The sequence below is a fragment of the Danio rerio genome, chromosome 13, assembly GCF_052040795.2.
Source record: "Danio rerio strain M-AB ecotype USA chromosome 13, GRCz13ab, whole genome shotgun sequence".
Classification (NCBI taxonomy): domain Eukaryota; kingdom Metazoa; phylum Chordata; class Actinopteri; order Cypriniformes; family Danionidae; genus Danio; species Danio rerio.
The window spans coordinates 12,025,887-12,042,447 of record NC_141033.1 but is presented as its reverse complement, the minus strand read 5'-3'; the positions used below and the strand labels follow the sequence as shown (position 1 = coordinate 12,042,447).

General features: G+C 34.9%; 1 protein-coding gene across 2 annotated transcripts in view; it reads right to left on the bottom strand.

The window, feature by feature from the left end:
• trim8a (tripartite motif containing 8a) overlaps positions 1-16,561 on the bottom strand; it is a 53,576-nt gene that overhangs the window by 8,650 nt on the left and 28,365 nt on the right. For both annotated transcript variants that reach the window (XM_087277326.1, NM_001278854.1), the window contains one exon: positions 7,591-7,686. In XM_087277326.1, the coding sequence (XP_087133452.1) occupies positions 7,591-7,686 (96 nt within the window). The remainder of the gene's footprint in view (positions 1-7,590; positions 7,687-16,561) is intronic.

The following is a 16,561-nucleotide window of genomic DNA, read 5'->3' as shown; positions in this document are numbered from 1 at the left end:
TAGAATACTAATAATAAATCAATAAATAATAAATCTGTCAGATTTAAGATAAATGTCATATTATGGCTCGTTTCCACTGAGTGGTACAGTTTGTTACGGTTCGGTTTGGTATGCTTTTATGACCGTTTCCAATGTCAAAAGGTGTAACGAACCGAACCCTACCAAACCACTTTTTCAGCACCCTTTTGAAAGGGTACCAAACACGAGAAAGGGTACCAAAAGGCGGAGCTAGACGTGCAGCTGAATGCTATTGGTTTACAGAGATACGTCATTCACTTACGCAACAAGCCAGACTGAAAACAAAGAACCAGCCATGTTTAAAATACACACAAAGCCGAGAGATTACAGTGAAATTATATATACATGATATAATAACAAGCCATGGTCGATCCAGGCTCAAACAAACCTTGCTGTCGTCCTGATGAACAGCCACAAAGCCACGGGGTAGAGCAGAATCTACCCTGTGCCTTGTAGTTTTTTACAAGCCAGTCTGAAGCGTGAGCATTTTTGCTTTTTTGCTTGCGCTCGCCGCGCGTCTATATCTGAAATAACAAACTTCTTGAGCTGATGATAATAACGTGCGCTCGAATAATGACATGCTTTTAAAACCCGATCCAGTCAGACACTGACAAACGCACGAGTGATTCGTGAAAAAACAAAGGGGAAGCCGGAAAAAAGCAGCACATTATTTCTTTATCAAACGTGAACAAACTGCCTTGTTTTAATTTTTATCATCACCTTTTGTACTAATATGAACTGGGAATGATGGAATTACTCTCTAACAGTGGCTACACGTGCTGGTGATGATTACAGACACAGATAAGAGGTTTTCACTGACTGTAGGCTATATTTTGTCTTGTTTTGAACCTAAATAAGGATGAAATGTGTGCTGTGTGTAGTTTTTCTGTAGGGAAACGTGTTGTACGCACAGACATCCATTAGCCTATACATAATTAATTTTGTTTGTTAAGCGCAAAGATTTGTTTCAAAACTATTTCTAAAATCAGTTCTAATTTCCAGCAAACAAATAAATGAACAATGATAACGAAGTGTGGTCAAAAAACTGAGTTATATCCTAAAACACATGCTGTGCCCCATATGGTCTAAAACCTGACAGGTGGGCAAATCTAAGCTTGTTTTTAATAAAACAAATATAAATATGGATATAATAAATAATACTGCTAATAATAATAACATTATACAAAAGCAAATTGTCATGAATAAACTGAAAAAGCCTCCTGAGATGAAGAAGGCATGAAAGTAGGGTTTTTATATTTATGTAGGCTAGAAAATAATACTTTTTTTGTAATATTTTAATCCTTTAATTCTTTTCCATATGTAAAGATATTTGTGTATTGCTGTACCTCCTGTGTGTATTAAGCAGTGTGTAGGCAAGGTGCACAACTAACGCGCTATGCGCTGGACAATACACCAGCTTTGATCTGGTTAAGTGAACCGTCTATTTAAGTTCCTCAAAATAGCAACGCGCCAGCAATGCGCCTCAACACGCCTCCTTTTTAGACCAGGACGCCTATGGGTGCACATATGAGCACAAATGCATTTGCTATTTAAACAGCTTGGCGCAAAATGTCAAAACGACTCTTGCACCGAGCTAAAACTAGCAAACAACAATTGAGTCGCACCTTGCACCGTTTGTATGATATGGCCCAACAAATCACTAAACCCTCAGTAGATATTCTGACTCTGATTGGCTGATGACATTTTCCTCTTTTTGTCTTGACTCCTGCCATAAATATTTATTTTCAGCTATAGGTACACCTTTGGGTCCCTCCAGTCAATGGGTGGAGATAAAATAGTAAGGTCCCATCTAATTGGTCAAATTTATAAACAACCAATACATAAAATAAATGCATCACACATGCAGTATGTATATTGCATATTCATTCATTCATTCATTCATTCATCCATCCATTCATTCATCCATCCATTCATTCATCCATCCATCCATCCATCCATCCATCCATCCATCCATCCATCCATCCATTCATCCATTCATTCATTCATTCATTCATTCAATTATTCATTCATTCAATTATTCATTCATTCAATTATTCATTCATTCATTAATTCATTCAATTATTAATTTCCTTTAGCTTAATCCTTTATTTATTAGGGGTCGCTACAATCAAAAAATATATATATTTTTACTTGTTTAAACTACTTAATTAAAATGAGCAGAAACACAATACTTGAGATTTCACTGGGACAACTTAATTTTTTATGTTCAATCTACATAAACTTGTTAAAAGTGTTAAGTTACCTTAATCGATTTGTGTTGGGACAACATGAATGATGAACCCTGCATTTTTTACAGTGCAAGGCAGAGTGATCCGCCAACTGTTCCAGCATATGTTTTAGACAGCAGATGCCCTTGCGGCAGCCACAGCCCATTACTGGAAAACACCCATACACTCTTGCACACATACTACTATTATCACAATAACAATAATTTTGCAATATATTGCGCAGCCCCAGTCTTCAGCATTTGAAAAACATTCATTTTCATGGCTCAAAGATTCCGTAGTAGTGTGTACACCGGTTGTAACCACTACAAAACTTAAAACTTGCAATTTAAAACAACAACAAAAATTTAAACAGCACCTTAAATAGACCCCAATTAGAGAAGAATTTAAAGTTAAACATAAAAGTGTCATGTTAAAAAGTTGCAAAGATAAATGGGCTCTATTAATTTGAAAAATAAAATAAATAAACAAAAACCCCAACCTTTAAACATTTTTGTCATTGGATCTATGTGAATCGCATGGATGAGCTATTAGATCTGTGAGTTTTCATGTAAACACTATCCCGTAGGAAAGGAAATTCCAAATAGATATGCTTTATTCTTAAGATTTCTTTTTGATGTCTCTGTTTTGTGGCCTATACAGCTGTGAAAGTTTTTTGCAGAAATGTTTAGCTTCTCAGATGTTTAAAGTCCCTTCATACCAACAACGATGAAATGTAAGGTTAATTAAGTTAGCATTCACACTTGAAGATGAAAAGGTTCTGTTTATTATAAGTGTATACTGTATTTATGTTGCCTGCCCTTAAGAGTTGTCAGCCATTTTAAAGCTGTTTGAAATCTGATAGGCTGTCAATGTTTTGATCATTGCAAACCACTTTCAGAAGGATTTTCAAGTGACGTTTAATTTCGAGAGGAGCACGTGCTCATGATAGACGCAGCTGGCCAACATTAGCTAATCATGATCCTCCAATCAAAGGATCCCAAGTCACTATATATCCTCATTTCCTTTCTACAACTATCTTCGTCTGGAAACCCCCCCTCCCCCTTCTTCCACCTTCATCCAGAATGGGCGGCACGGTGGCCCAGTGACTAGCACTGTTGCCTCACAGCAAGAATACCAATGGCGTTGGATCTTCGATGGGCCATCTGTTATTTCTGTGCGGAGTTTGCATGTTCTCCCCATGTCCGCGTGGGTTTTCCGGTTTCCTCCTACCATCCAAATATGCTCTATATTACAGATAAAATAAGCCTAAATCTGTTTTGTAATGTCTTACTTTCAGGAAGAGTTCAGGAAGTTCACTCATCTCAAAGGCCTCATCAGCGGGGGAGTTTGAGATCGACCTGAGCTCAATTTCCCCACGCCCTGTGAAAGGTGGGAGCCCTGGACCCGCGGATCCCTTGAGCTCAGGGCTCTCTCCCGGGAAAGCACGCCAAACAAGCTATGTATAAACCATGAGCTAAGTGTAAACTCTTGAAACATTTTTATGCAGATGAATATCTCAAACTGTGCTTTTTATGTCTTGTATTAAGATGTTTTTGTCAATTTGATCACAAATGGATGATGTTAAGTAGAAGTGTAAACAGGCTCTAAAATGTTTTGAACTTTTACCCATTTAACCACCACCAGTCCCTACAAGAATTTTATAGCAGTAACTAACATCTGAGACAAAGTTGATTAATAAATGAGCCTAAGTTCCCCAAGTTTATTTTTGTAACCTTAGTGCAACAGCTAAATTGTACTTCTGGGCCCAAACTATTTGGCAAGAAATAAAATATGTGGAAAACAAATTTGTGCTTTGGATGGTGCAGAAGTGTTTGTAGTGCAGGTCACTGAACAGAGCTTTGAAGGATTAATAATAGTCTGCGAGATGCACAGAAGATTAGCATGTGCATTAATATTTTATTCCAAAATCCTTTTACGCTCTCAGAAGAATAACTGTGTGGCCACCGCTCAACTGGAGATAAGCTCTGAGCACATGGTCTAAAATGCTCTTTTTACTTTCATCATTTAAAACAGATTTTCTCTCATATTTGTCTTTATAAATAAAAAAATTGGGTGACAATTTAGTTAGTAACAATTTTCATTATTAACTAGTGGGTTATTACCTGTCTATTATTAAGTTATTGGCTATCATGGTTTCCACTACATTCATTCTTCCATGGCGGGGCACCACACCAATTCATTCCAGCCACGGCTACATTACAGCTTCTCATTCAAAACTTTCAGTTGTAGCTGTTATTTTAAAGCAAATTATAATCGCACTAAAACGTAGTCCTGAAAGTAAATTATAACAAAGCAAACATTTCTGTAATTGTAGTAGAGCTGTGCGTTATTTGTTTAACCTTTTAATGTTACATGCTGACTGACTAACAGGGCTGCTCAATGCACGAGGCCAGCAAACACGACATAGCTTTCAGTTATGATGAGCACATCACATTTCTATGATTATACTTTATTTTTAGATAAAGGTCTATGGTTCTACATACAATGACATTATCTTGCTGGAGCTTATGGCCGTTTCACTTTACTTAAGGATGCCGTTCAGTGGGTCGATTGGAGACATTCATAAATATTCCTAGCAAATCTAATAAATGTTGGGAGACATACTCGTTAAATAAATACAATAAATTGCACTTCAGCAGTGTTTATTTGAAAGTACACTAGAAAATCTGCACTTGAGCAGCGTATATATTAGAGGTCGTGCAAGGCATTTTGTGCACGAACAGAGGAAATTGGCATGCGAGCAAAGAGATTCGCATGCTCGTATTACATGAATGTGATCTCGTAATTCTGTGCTCACGACATTAGTCATTGAAATAACGCCATAGATAGATGGAAGATCTGTGTAAAAGGCCTGCCACCACAGCTGGAAAAAATCCTAGAGGAAAAACTGGCTATTTACAAATTCTATTTATTAATATTTTATTAATATTTTTATGATGCTACTTCATTATGTACTTTTGTTAGTTCAATTAGTTTTATATTTATTTATTTATTATTTATTTTTTATTCCATTTGTTGATATTCATTTATTCTTTAACTTATCTTAAACGTGAGTAATGTAACTTGAAATATAGTTGTTTTTCCTTACTTTTCTTTCAGCTGCTTTTATTTCACCTTTATGTCAACATATGAAAACACTTTTAAACAGTTCCAGTTAACTATAACAGCACAGGCATGTTTGTGTCAGAAAGTGCAGGTCATTATGTCACTCGCTCTGATTTTGTTCCTGATAATTTTGTTTTCGTAGCTGAATGTGAGAACATTCCACTTGTGTCAGCACAACCCAGCTCACTGCTTTGCTGCTACTGTAGTTCTGTTTTTTTTCTTTCATTCTGACATATTAAATTAAAAATGGATTACTTATTTTTTGCTTGCAATTCAGATTCATGTATGAGGCTATACTTAACCTCTATTTAGGGAGTTTTCTGCCTGTAATTGGCCTGACCAAAATGAAAAACTTCCCATAACCACATGAAGGTTTAAAAAGAAAGTTTAGGTATCATTTTACACGAAACCATCACATACAACACTGTTAATAATAAATAAATAATACATAATACTTCAGATTTGAGGTAAATGTCAGAAAATAGACATTCTAAGCTTTCAACTGTTATCATACATACAACATATGAAGAGTTCAGATGCAAAAACTGTGCCGTCTAAAATTTCCCTTAAAAATGAAATTTTTTTCAGCCGCTTTTGTTTATTTTGTGTTATTGCACTTTATAGACCATTAAAATGACTTATCCTTTGCGATATGAGTGAAATTACTGAACCTACACACAGGAGCCTGATAAAAATGTTAATTTTAGAAGAAAATTAACGGCAGTTAGAGGTTTTTGCATCTAAACTCTTCAGGCCACATAGTGCTAAAATTTAAAGCTGCATTGGAGTGCATTGATTCAATATGGTAAATTGTTCTCTAATAAATACTTTGTAGATAAGTGCCTTTGTTAAGTGCAAAAATTCGATAAAACTTATTTTCATTCATTCATTTATTTTCCTGTCGGTTTAGTCCCTTTATTAATCCGGGGTTGCCACAGCGGAATAAACCGCCAACTTATCCAGCACGTTTTTACGCAGCGGATGCCCTTCAAACCACAACCCATCTCTGGGAAACATCCACACAATCATTAAAACACGCACTTAAACACTACGGACAATTTAGCATACCTAATTCAACTGTACCGCATGTCTTTGGACTGTAGGGGAAACCGGAGCACCCGGAGGAAACCCATGCGAACACAGGGAGAACATGCAAACTCCACACAGAAATGTAGAACTTATTTTATTTTTTTATGTATGACCACATCTTTTCAACTGAGGTTTGTCTTAGCTAGAAGGAGTGAGTGAGATATTATTATGCTATCAGACTCCCGAGTTGTGTTTTGGATGAAATATAGGTTAAATTATAATTATTCTCAACAAAAGGGAAATCTGTGTTTTGAAACCTAAATGAAAACAAAGGCAAGAATTAATATCATACTCTACATAAACAGATGAGTTTTATAAATATATTGGCGTCTTTTCTCTTAGAAAACGTGATATGAGTGATATGACACCTGCGATAAACACTTATATTCAGCAGTCTACAGGAGTAAACACTTGAAGTTGATCAAAAAAAACAGAAATGGATGTTGTTCAATAATTTTGGACAATTTTGATTAAAGGTTTTGATCCTTTTCAAATGTTGACGACTGTACATGTGTTTGTTGCACAGCAAATCTCACAACATACAAGTTAAACTAATAAAAATGCATTTAAACAGACCTCCGCCTCTTTGAGGTGGGGCTAAATACTTTCATATTTTACACAATGGCAAATCAGCAGCGTTCAAAATGCAAGCAGCAAATGATGTCACTGGTCACTGGTTCTCCCTCCCTTCGTGTGGGTTTTCTCCAGGTGCTCTGGTTTCCCCCGCAGTCCAAAGACATGCGGTACAGGTGAATTGGGTAGGCTAAATTGTCCGTGTGTGTGAATGTGTGTGTGGATGTTTCCCAGAGATGGGTTGCGGCTGGAAGGGCATTCGCTGCGTAAAAACTTGCTGGATAAGTTAACGGTTCATTCCGCTGTGGCGACCCCGGATTAAAAAAGGGACTAAGCCGACAAGAAAATGAATGAATGAATGAATGAATGAATGAAAGAACAGCACGCATGTCTAATATTCCCAAACACAAAAATACCAGCAGATAGAGAGGAAAGGTCTACATAAGGCTTAAGAAGACAGACGCTGCCAATGTCACGGCAAAAGAAGCCTTTTCTACTATCATTACAGACTGACAGAAGCGCGCGCGTGTGTGTGTGTGTGTGAATGAATCCTCACCTCCACAAGCAGTTTGTCAGACTCCAACTTATACAGCTGCTCCTCGATGTCTTTCACCCGATCATCAATGCGGTCCTGCTGCTTCATTAACATATGCTGGAGGAAAGGAGAAAACAAAATACAAATCAATTTTGACAGATCAGAAATGGGACCTATTTTTAAAAATATTCTGACACTTTACAGCAAGGTTTTATTGTTAAACATGGACTAATGATGAATCTTAAGCTCGGTTTAAACCTGGTATTAAGATGCACTTTCATAGATCGGCTAAACAGCTGGACGATGCTAAAAACAAGGGTCAACAATATCTAAAATATTTTGAACTTGTCCCCTTTTGATTTAGATTTCGTAGGTAATCCAAAACACATTCATACAGATTGCTGTCGTAAAGGTAGTTTTAAGGTGTAAACCAGACCAAGCTTACAGTGACAGCTATTGCAAACTTCTGAAACAAACTCCAATGAAACCTAACTGTAAGCTACGATTCATTTTACCATTTCACTTACAGTTTATCTGGGAATGTACTTAGGAGACCTGAGCTAAACTGTAATTTTTTTAAATGATAAGTATTAACAGATGACAAACAAACAGTATTTATTTATTTATTTATTTATTATTGCCACATTAGCAACTTATGTCTATTTCGTGGCAAAATGGATATACATAAAATATTACATTATAAAAATAAATTTGTATTACAATAAAAAAGTTACTTAGGCAAAAGTATAAAATATCAAATAAACCATATTAACAGAAAACAAAAGATTCTGTCACAAGCATATAGCTGCTCATTTTGGTTAATGTTAGGCTGCGTCCAAAACCGCATACTTCCATACTATACAGTACGCTGAAATCAGTATGCGAGCCGAGTAGTATGTCCGAATTCATAGAATTTGAAAATCAGTATGCGAGAAGTACCCGGATGACTTACTTTCGGCGAGATTCTAGAATGCGCATCCCATACACGCTGCGCTATCCCATAATGTCCCGCTAGAGAATTCATGAATAGAAGTGAAGCAACGCATTTGATGCAGGTAGGTCACGTGACCATGACAAAAGGGCGGATGTAGTACATCTGAATTCCATTCATACTTTTCACATTTAAACTGTATAGAACGTACTTTTCTAACGGCCGAGTAGTACGTTTAAATTCAAATGCAGTACCTTCTGAGAAGTAGGCGGTTTCGGATGCAGCCTTAGTATACTAAATTAAAGTGAGACCCAATCAAACAAAAGCAATGTAGTCTCCATCTATTCCAAAATTCAAAACCAGAAATGGAATGCAAACTAATCAGGAATGAAAAACATGACAATGATGAAAGACCGATGTCCCCACATCGTTATTGTTTCTGTACACACACACATATATATACACACATATATATATATATATATATATATATATATATATATATATATATATATATATATATATATATATATATATATTAGGGCTGTAACGATACACCAAACCCACGATTCGGTTCGTATCACGATTTTTGACCCACGATTCGATTTGTATCACGATTTTTTATTTTATTTTTTTCGTGTGGGGTGGGAAAAAAAAAAGATTTTTAAAACTATTTTTAATTAAATAACATTTGAAAAATCTTTATAAACTAAACATCAAAGAACAATATTAACTATGCAAATTATTAACAATAAAAATAGCCATATATAAAATAAATAAATAGCCAAAGCTATATCACTTCTGTTTTCTGTAACAAAATACTGTTGAAAAACCAAACTAAACTCCATTGTTTAGATAGTTCAAGCATGTTGAAAATTATTTTTCAATCAAGTTCTCTTGCATAGAAAAAGTCAATTAAATAGCTAGGGATGCTCATTTCCTTAATTTTGCTAACCGACAACCGCCGCTCATTAATCGGTTATTAACGGTTAACTGGTCAGATTACTATTAATTTTATATTAAACAAACTGACGTGTCTATTTTGTGTATGACACATTAAATATTGCATTTTAAAATAATGATTTATTTTTATATATTAATAGCGGAACAGAACAACTGAGCATCTTCACGCACCTGCAGTGTTTAGCACAGAAGAGCAGAATAATCTAAATAAAATGAATAAAATAAATAGGACTGCCCTAAATTATTTTCACTTAAATAATTAATTTATTTTACAAAACGAAAATACTGACAGATTCTTTTTAATAACCGGCATAGGCTTTTTTTCCAATCATATGTTTATTTCTTCCGTCAAATAAAAATCGCAGACTTCCTCAAATGCTTGCTCCACGGAAAATATGCATTTATTTAATGCCCCGCTGTTATTATTATAATCACAAAACCTTTTACATTTTAATAAAAATCCTTATTTTAAAGATTATGTCCTGATATAGCCTATGGTTTCCTCTCTCTCCCTCGCGGTTCAACTGAGCGCGACAACAACAACACGCGCGCATATGTAGACTTTTTGTAAACAGTTTGTTTAAATATGATATTGCATTAATCTGCGTACATGCTTTAAGCTGTAAAATAAAAAGTAAAGCCTATTTGTTGCGTTTATTATGCAGATCCAGGTCAACATAAGCGCTGGTTTAGGATCAACAGGTCTGTATCAAACAGCAATATTCTTCTTCCATTTTGCTTCTTTAGCAAATGTGTCTGTAGGCACGGGTTATACGTTATCGTCCCACAAATTAAGTATGCCTTGCAGTTAAACAGGTGGCCGAAAACAAGGCGCACCTTGCTGCCTTTATGTTGACAAGGAAAAAAGAAGAGGCACGGTCCTCTTATAAACGACTGAATCAGCTGGGTATCGATTGTGCAAAAGTGTTGCTGTCTGTGTTGTTACAATTGTAATATTTAATACTATTGTGATATTCAAGATTTGTATATTCATACAGCTCTGGATAACTTAAAACAACGATTAGACCATCAGAGCGGTGTTAATGCGTCCTGAAGTAAAGCGAAACGGCTATAAACTCCAGCAAGATAGAGTGATAATATGCAGAGCCATATACCTTTATCTCTAAATAAAATAGGCTATAACTATAGAAACTGTGTTTATTTTAACTGAAAGCTTCGTCGTGTTTTCTGACCTCACGCACCTGTCAGTCAGCACTCCCAAAGGTTCAAACAGAAAGCGCACTGCACGGTTACAGAAAAGTTTGGCTGTTACCTGACATCTGGTGAACGCCCATCCCTCTCTGCGCAGCCACATTAACAGTTTGAGCAAATCATTGTATATGCGCTGAAAATCCGGCCGCTTTGACAGCATTGGCAATGTTTCTGGCGTTGTCGGTTGTCAAGCGGGGTTAAGTTGGTTTTGTTTTTGATATTCTTGACACATTCAGACAGCCCCTTACTAAGAGCTCCGTGCGAGCTCTCCCGGCTAAATATTGCGAGGGCTTAAACGGAGCAGTGCTTGTAATGTCGAACGAAAAAAAGTGTTAATTAGCTCAACTTTTGCAGGCACGCGTGACGTTATTGGAAAGGTATCACGGGGTGGGTGTGTCGCGATTCTTCCTTATTACACCGCGACACAGGATCGTAGATCTGAGTGTCGCGATTTCGATTTTATATTGTGTATCGTTACAGCCCTAATATATATATATATATATATATATATATATATATATATATATATATATATATATATATATATATATATATAGATACATATATATATATATATATATATATATATATATATATATATATATAGATACATATATATATATATATATATATACATACACATACATATATATATATATATATACACATACACATACATATATATGTATATACATGTATACACACACACACACACACACACACAGACACACAGACACACACACATATATATATATATATATATATATATATATATATATATATATATATATATATATATATATATATATATATATATATATGTGTGTGTGTATATATTTACAAAAAAATCTGTGGATTATTATAGGGATGGTTACATATTGGTTATTGTCTAACAAATATAAAGAATTTGTAGTTATCTGTTTCGCCAAACGTTCCATATGGGTGCATCTATAGCATTTTAAGAAAGATGGGACATCTTTAGGACTTTTTCTAATGAATAAGCATTAGCATTTCTATTCTTTGTTTTATTAAAATCATTGAAAGAAACAAACTTTTTAGGGCAGGGATTCCTGGAGGGCCGCAGCCCTACACAGTTTAGTTCCAACCCTGCTCCAACACACTTACCTGTAGGTTTCAATCAAGCCTGAAGGACTTAATTAGTTTAATCAGGTGTGTTTAATTAGGGTTGGAACTAAACTGTGCAGGGCTGCGGCCCTCCAGGAACTGAGTTTGACATCCCTGATTTAGGGTAATCTGATGAATACATCACACTGAAATAAAAACCAAAAAGATAAATACATCTTCTGAAAAAAGCTCACATTTCATTTTTATTTAGGACTCCATGATATTGGTTAAAATGTGATATTTTTTCTGCCATTTATATTGTGATATTTCACTAAATAAATGAGACAGCTGTATTTTAAAAATAAATAAATACATTTATATTGGATGATTTTTGTAGAGGAATGCATCTGCAGAAAGTAGAATTACCAGCATAGTAAGAAAACAAGTATTGAACATGCCACAGTTTTTCTCAGAAAACTTATTTCTAACGGTGCTGTTGACTTGAATTTTTCACGGAATGTTGATAACAACCTAAGAAATCCACATATGCAAGAAAAAACAAATCCAATTAGTTTATAAATGAAGTTATGTGTAATTAAATTAACTGACAGAGGGGAAAAGTATTAAACACAAGACGAAAGGGAGCTGTAGAAAGGCAGTGAAAGCCCAGAAAACTGAAATCTCTCAGTAGTTGTTCAGCAACCCTCTGCCATTCGTCATTGTAAATTAATATCAGCTGCTTCAGTTCAACATAAACATTTTCAGGATGATGAAACCAGGGTGGACATTTCAGCAGGACAATGATCCAAAACACACCAAAATGAAACTCAAACGCTTTCAGAGAAAGAAAATCAAGCTGTAGAATGGCCCAGCCAATCCCCTGACTTGAATTCAATAAAAACACAAATTAAAGATCAGATTTGATAGTCGAGACCCACAGAACCATCAAGATTTTTACACTCTGTTGAGGTTTGTGAAAAAAAAAAAAAATCACACCTGAGCAAAGCGTGTCTTCATGCTCCATATGAGAGCTGCCATCATTAAAAAGGCCTTTTATATCAAATATTAAATACGTTTCAGTAGTTCAGTACTTTCTCATTGTGTCATTTCATTGTTATTACACATAAATAATTTTTTTTTCCAATTCCTTTTTATTATATTTTAAGTAACATGTACATACACATTTCCATGTGTCAATTCCAACACAAACCAACAAATGAACAAACAAACCAAAAACAAAACAAAAGGCTTCTCAGTATTTTACATCAAAATACAACATCACCTCTATTACTAATCTTCTAGTAAAACATTTCTAAATCCACCACCTTTTAAAAACAGTGTAAAAGGTTCCCAAACTCTATCAAAAATTATATATCTATTTCTTATCATACAAGTTATTTTTTCCATTTTCATATTTGTCACAATCTCTTTCAGCCAACAACCTATAGTTAGTGCACATATACTTTTCCAATTTAAAGAAATAAGCCGTTTCGCTTGTAGAATACATATATTCAAAAACATTTGCTCCATCTTTTTTAACTTGATCTCCTTGGGATATAAATGAAATAAAAAAATTAAAGGAGACATTGGTATAGAAACCTCAAGAATATTTTCTATAATTTCTTTCATACATTTCCAAAAGTTCTGTATTCCTTTACATTCCCATATACAGTGATACAACGTTGCTTTTTGGTCCCTACATCTCAAGCAAGTATCTGGAATATTTTCATTATATTTATGCAATAAAACTGGAGTTATATAAATCCTCATCAACCATTTATATTGTAACAGTTTTAGACGAGTGTTCATTGTTAGTGATTGAGCTTCCTCGCACATCTTCATCCAGTCCTCTGTAGAAATATCCTCCTCAAGATCTACACATAAATAATTTTCAGATTTTTTGTTTGTTTTATTTCTGTTTGTATTGTTTGGGGTTTTACCAAAATCTTGTTCACTTCCATGTTGATAGCTTCTTTAGAAATAATATTCCAAGAAAAAAAACATGACGTGTTCAATACTTGTTGAGTCTAAAAGGATTTAGGTATAGAAATAAAATAATCAAATGTACAATAAAGTTGTATAAAAGTCTTCATTGTATAAATGGATACAATTAAATCAAATATTTTTTGTCAAAGCTACAAAATGCAATAAATGCTTGTGCCCAGATGCTTACACAGGCCTTAAACACACACACACACACACACACACACACACACACACACACACACACACACACACACACACACACACACACACACACACACAATTGATAAACTTTCCCTTTTTTATGGCTAAATTGAAATGATACCACAATTGTACCTAGTCAATTATCATCCCAACTCCACATCACAGATCCTGCCATGTGACTATTGCGGATTCACATATTGTAATATGAGCCGTGTTTTGGATGAAATTTAAGTTAAATTGTGATTATACTTGTCAAAAGGGTCAGACAAAGATGTTTTTTGAAGCTTTAACATATGAAAAGGCAGGCAAGAATTAATATTATCAACCTCTGTATAAACAGATGAGGTTTTATAAATCTATAGACCAATTGCCAACCTACATCACACATGACATCACACTAGTCCCGGTTGCAAAAAAAATGACAGGCTGCAATAGTAAAGATGTCGTGTTGTGCGGTAGGATGCCAAATTCAAAATCCAAAAATAGAAAAGGTAACTTTTACCATACACCACACTGCTTTAATGCTAACTTCAGATGTCTTTGGCTAAAAGGGAGCTGAATGAAGTGACGATCTAATTAGAAATGCTCAACTCTGCAGTTCTCATGTCATATCAGGTAAGTTCACGCTATGCTGAATCATAAACATCACTCATTTTTGATTGCAGAAAGGATTTTAACAAAAACAGTTACATATGGTTCATTAAACTGCCGACACTCAATGCTACAAATGAAACGTGAAAGTTATTGAGGTAAACTTGGTTTTATATTCACACATTCATTCAGTGACAACTTGTGACGCACTCCCTATATTGTTTACCACGGCACTTTAAATATTCGGTCTGAAATAACCCGCTAGTGTGACTTGAAAACAACATTAACACTGTTTATTTCAGGGGTTTTCAAACTGTGGGTCGCGACCCACTAGTGGGTCGCACAGTGAACAAAGGTGGGTCGCGCGATGTCACATAGCTACAGCTATATTTACATTGCGGTGAATCAAAACCAGAACGATTGACGGCAATAACTCAAAAACCTCTTACCCTAAAAATATCTAAAGTGTGTTTCCTACAAAAAGACAAAGCTGGTTATGTTTTACAGCTGTCTTTTTCTTTTTTTTTTTCGCTCGACATTACGTGCACTGCTCCGTTTGAGCCCTTGCAATCTGCGTTTATCCGGTAGAGCTCGCGCTGAGTGGAGCTCTCAGTAAGGGACTGTCGGAAAAGTGCTTATTTTTTTTCCAGTTTTTTTTTTTTTTTTTTTGCTCTGTCGTGAGTGTTTTATTTTAAACACAACTAATTTTCTCTTAAATGAGCACAAACAGTTACTAAAGTAGTCAAATGCTTCATTATAGATCTGTACATTAACACCTCTGTTATCAAACAAAACACAATGAGAGATTCATTTGCTGCTCCACTAAATATAGTAACTTGGTTAATAAAAGTGAAGTAGATTTTATAGCTTTATTTCATTTCTGGATAGGCCATTGATTTTAATAGGCTAAACTTTTTATTTTAGTAAATAGCTATTTTCAATAAATAGCTATAGTGCTATCTGTTAGTTTTAACGTCAGCTAATGTTATGGAAGGGCATAGATGTTATGGAAAATAGTAATAGTAATGTAACTACCCCCATCATTCCTTCCTCAAGCAAATGTGTAAATATTAGATGTATTCAGCGATAACGTTAATTGCATTGACATATTTATCTGACATTTTCCCAGCTTGTAGTAGTCGATCAAAAAGCTATTTAGTTTCTTATGGCTATACACTAGCAGTGGAATTTACTGCAATGTGACGGAGCATGATCAAAGGTTGATCACATTCTCTTCAAAAAAAAAAGATTATCTTTTTCAAAAAAAAATTATTACAGTCACAGCCAGCATCCCACAAAAAGCACTTCAAGTCTCATTTTGTGCATATCAAATCGCAAAATCACACTATATATTTTTGACTGCTTTAAATGGATACATTTTTCCATAATAAAATCCCTGGTTTATTTGACTGTGAACAATGTTGTTTTTTGATATTCATTAACTGCTAATAAGATTTCGCTATTTAGAGTTTGCAAATGAAACTTTTATGAAATTATATTATTAAGGAGAAAGTCAGAATGTGCGAATATAAAACCAACTTTACCTCTATGTGTAAGTTCACATACCCTGCCATACAGGTGTAGTTCGCTGTCAGAATGCAGTCGTTTTGCGTGTTGGTGATTAATTACCCAGGCACTACATAGTGTTGAATCTGGTCATCATGGAGCATTATTTCTTGCACATGACCACACAGAACAACATTGTTGGCATCCAAAGACTTGTAGACTTTTAACTTCTCTCTTGTAAAATCACTTGGAGCTTCAATGAGATTGTATATTTGGTGCTGGATGCTTGGTCATTTCGTTTTATCCAATATCCATTGGGAAGCTGCTATCGTAAATGGACCTGTCAGATGAATGGCGCTCACTTTAAAGTTATTTTTGCCGAATAACTGTGCTTATCACTGGTTGACAAGCTGTTATAATACGCTAAAAGCATTATGTAAATAACATATATAATATGTAATCAATATAACATATTTCTAAGACAACAACAAACTCTGTACCGCATCGAATGTCATTCCCTCGCTGTAAATGCTAGCG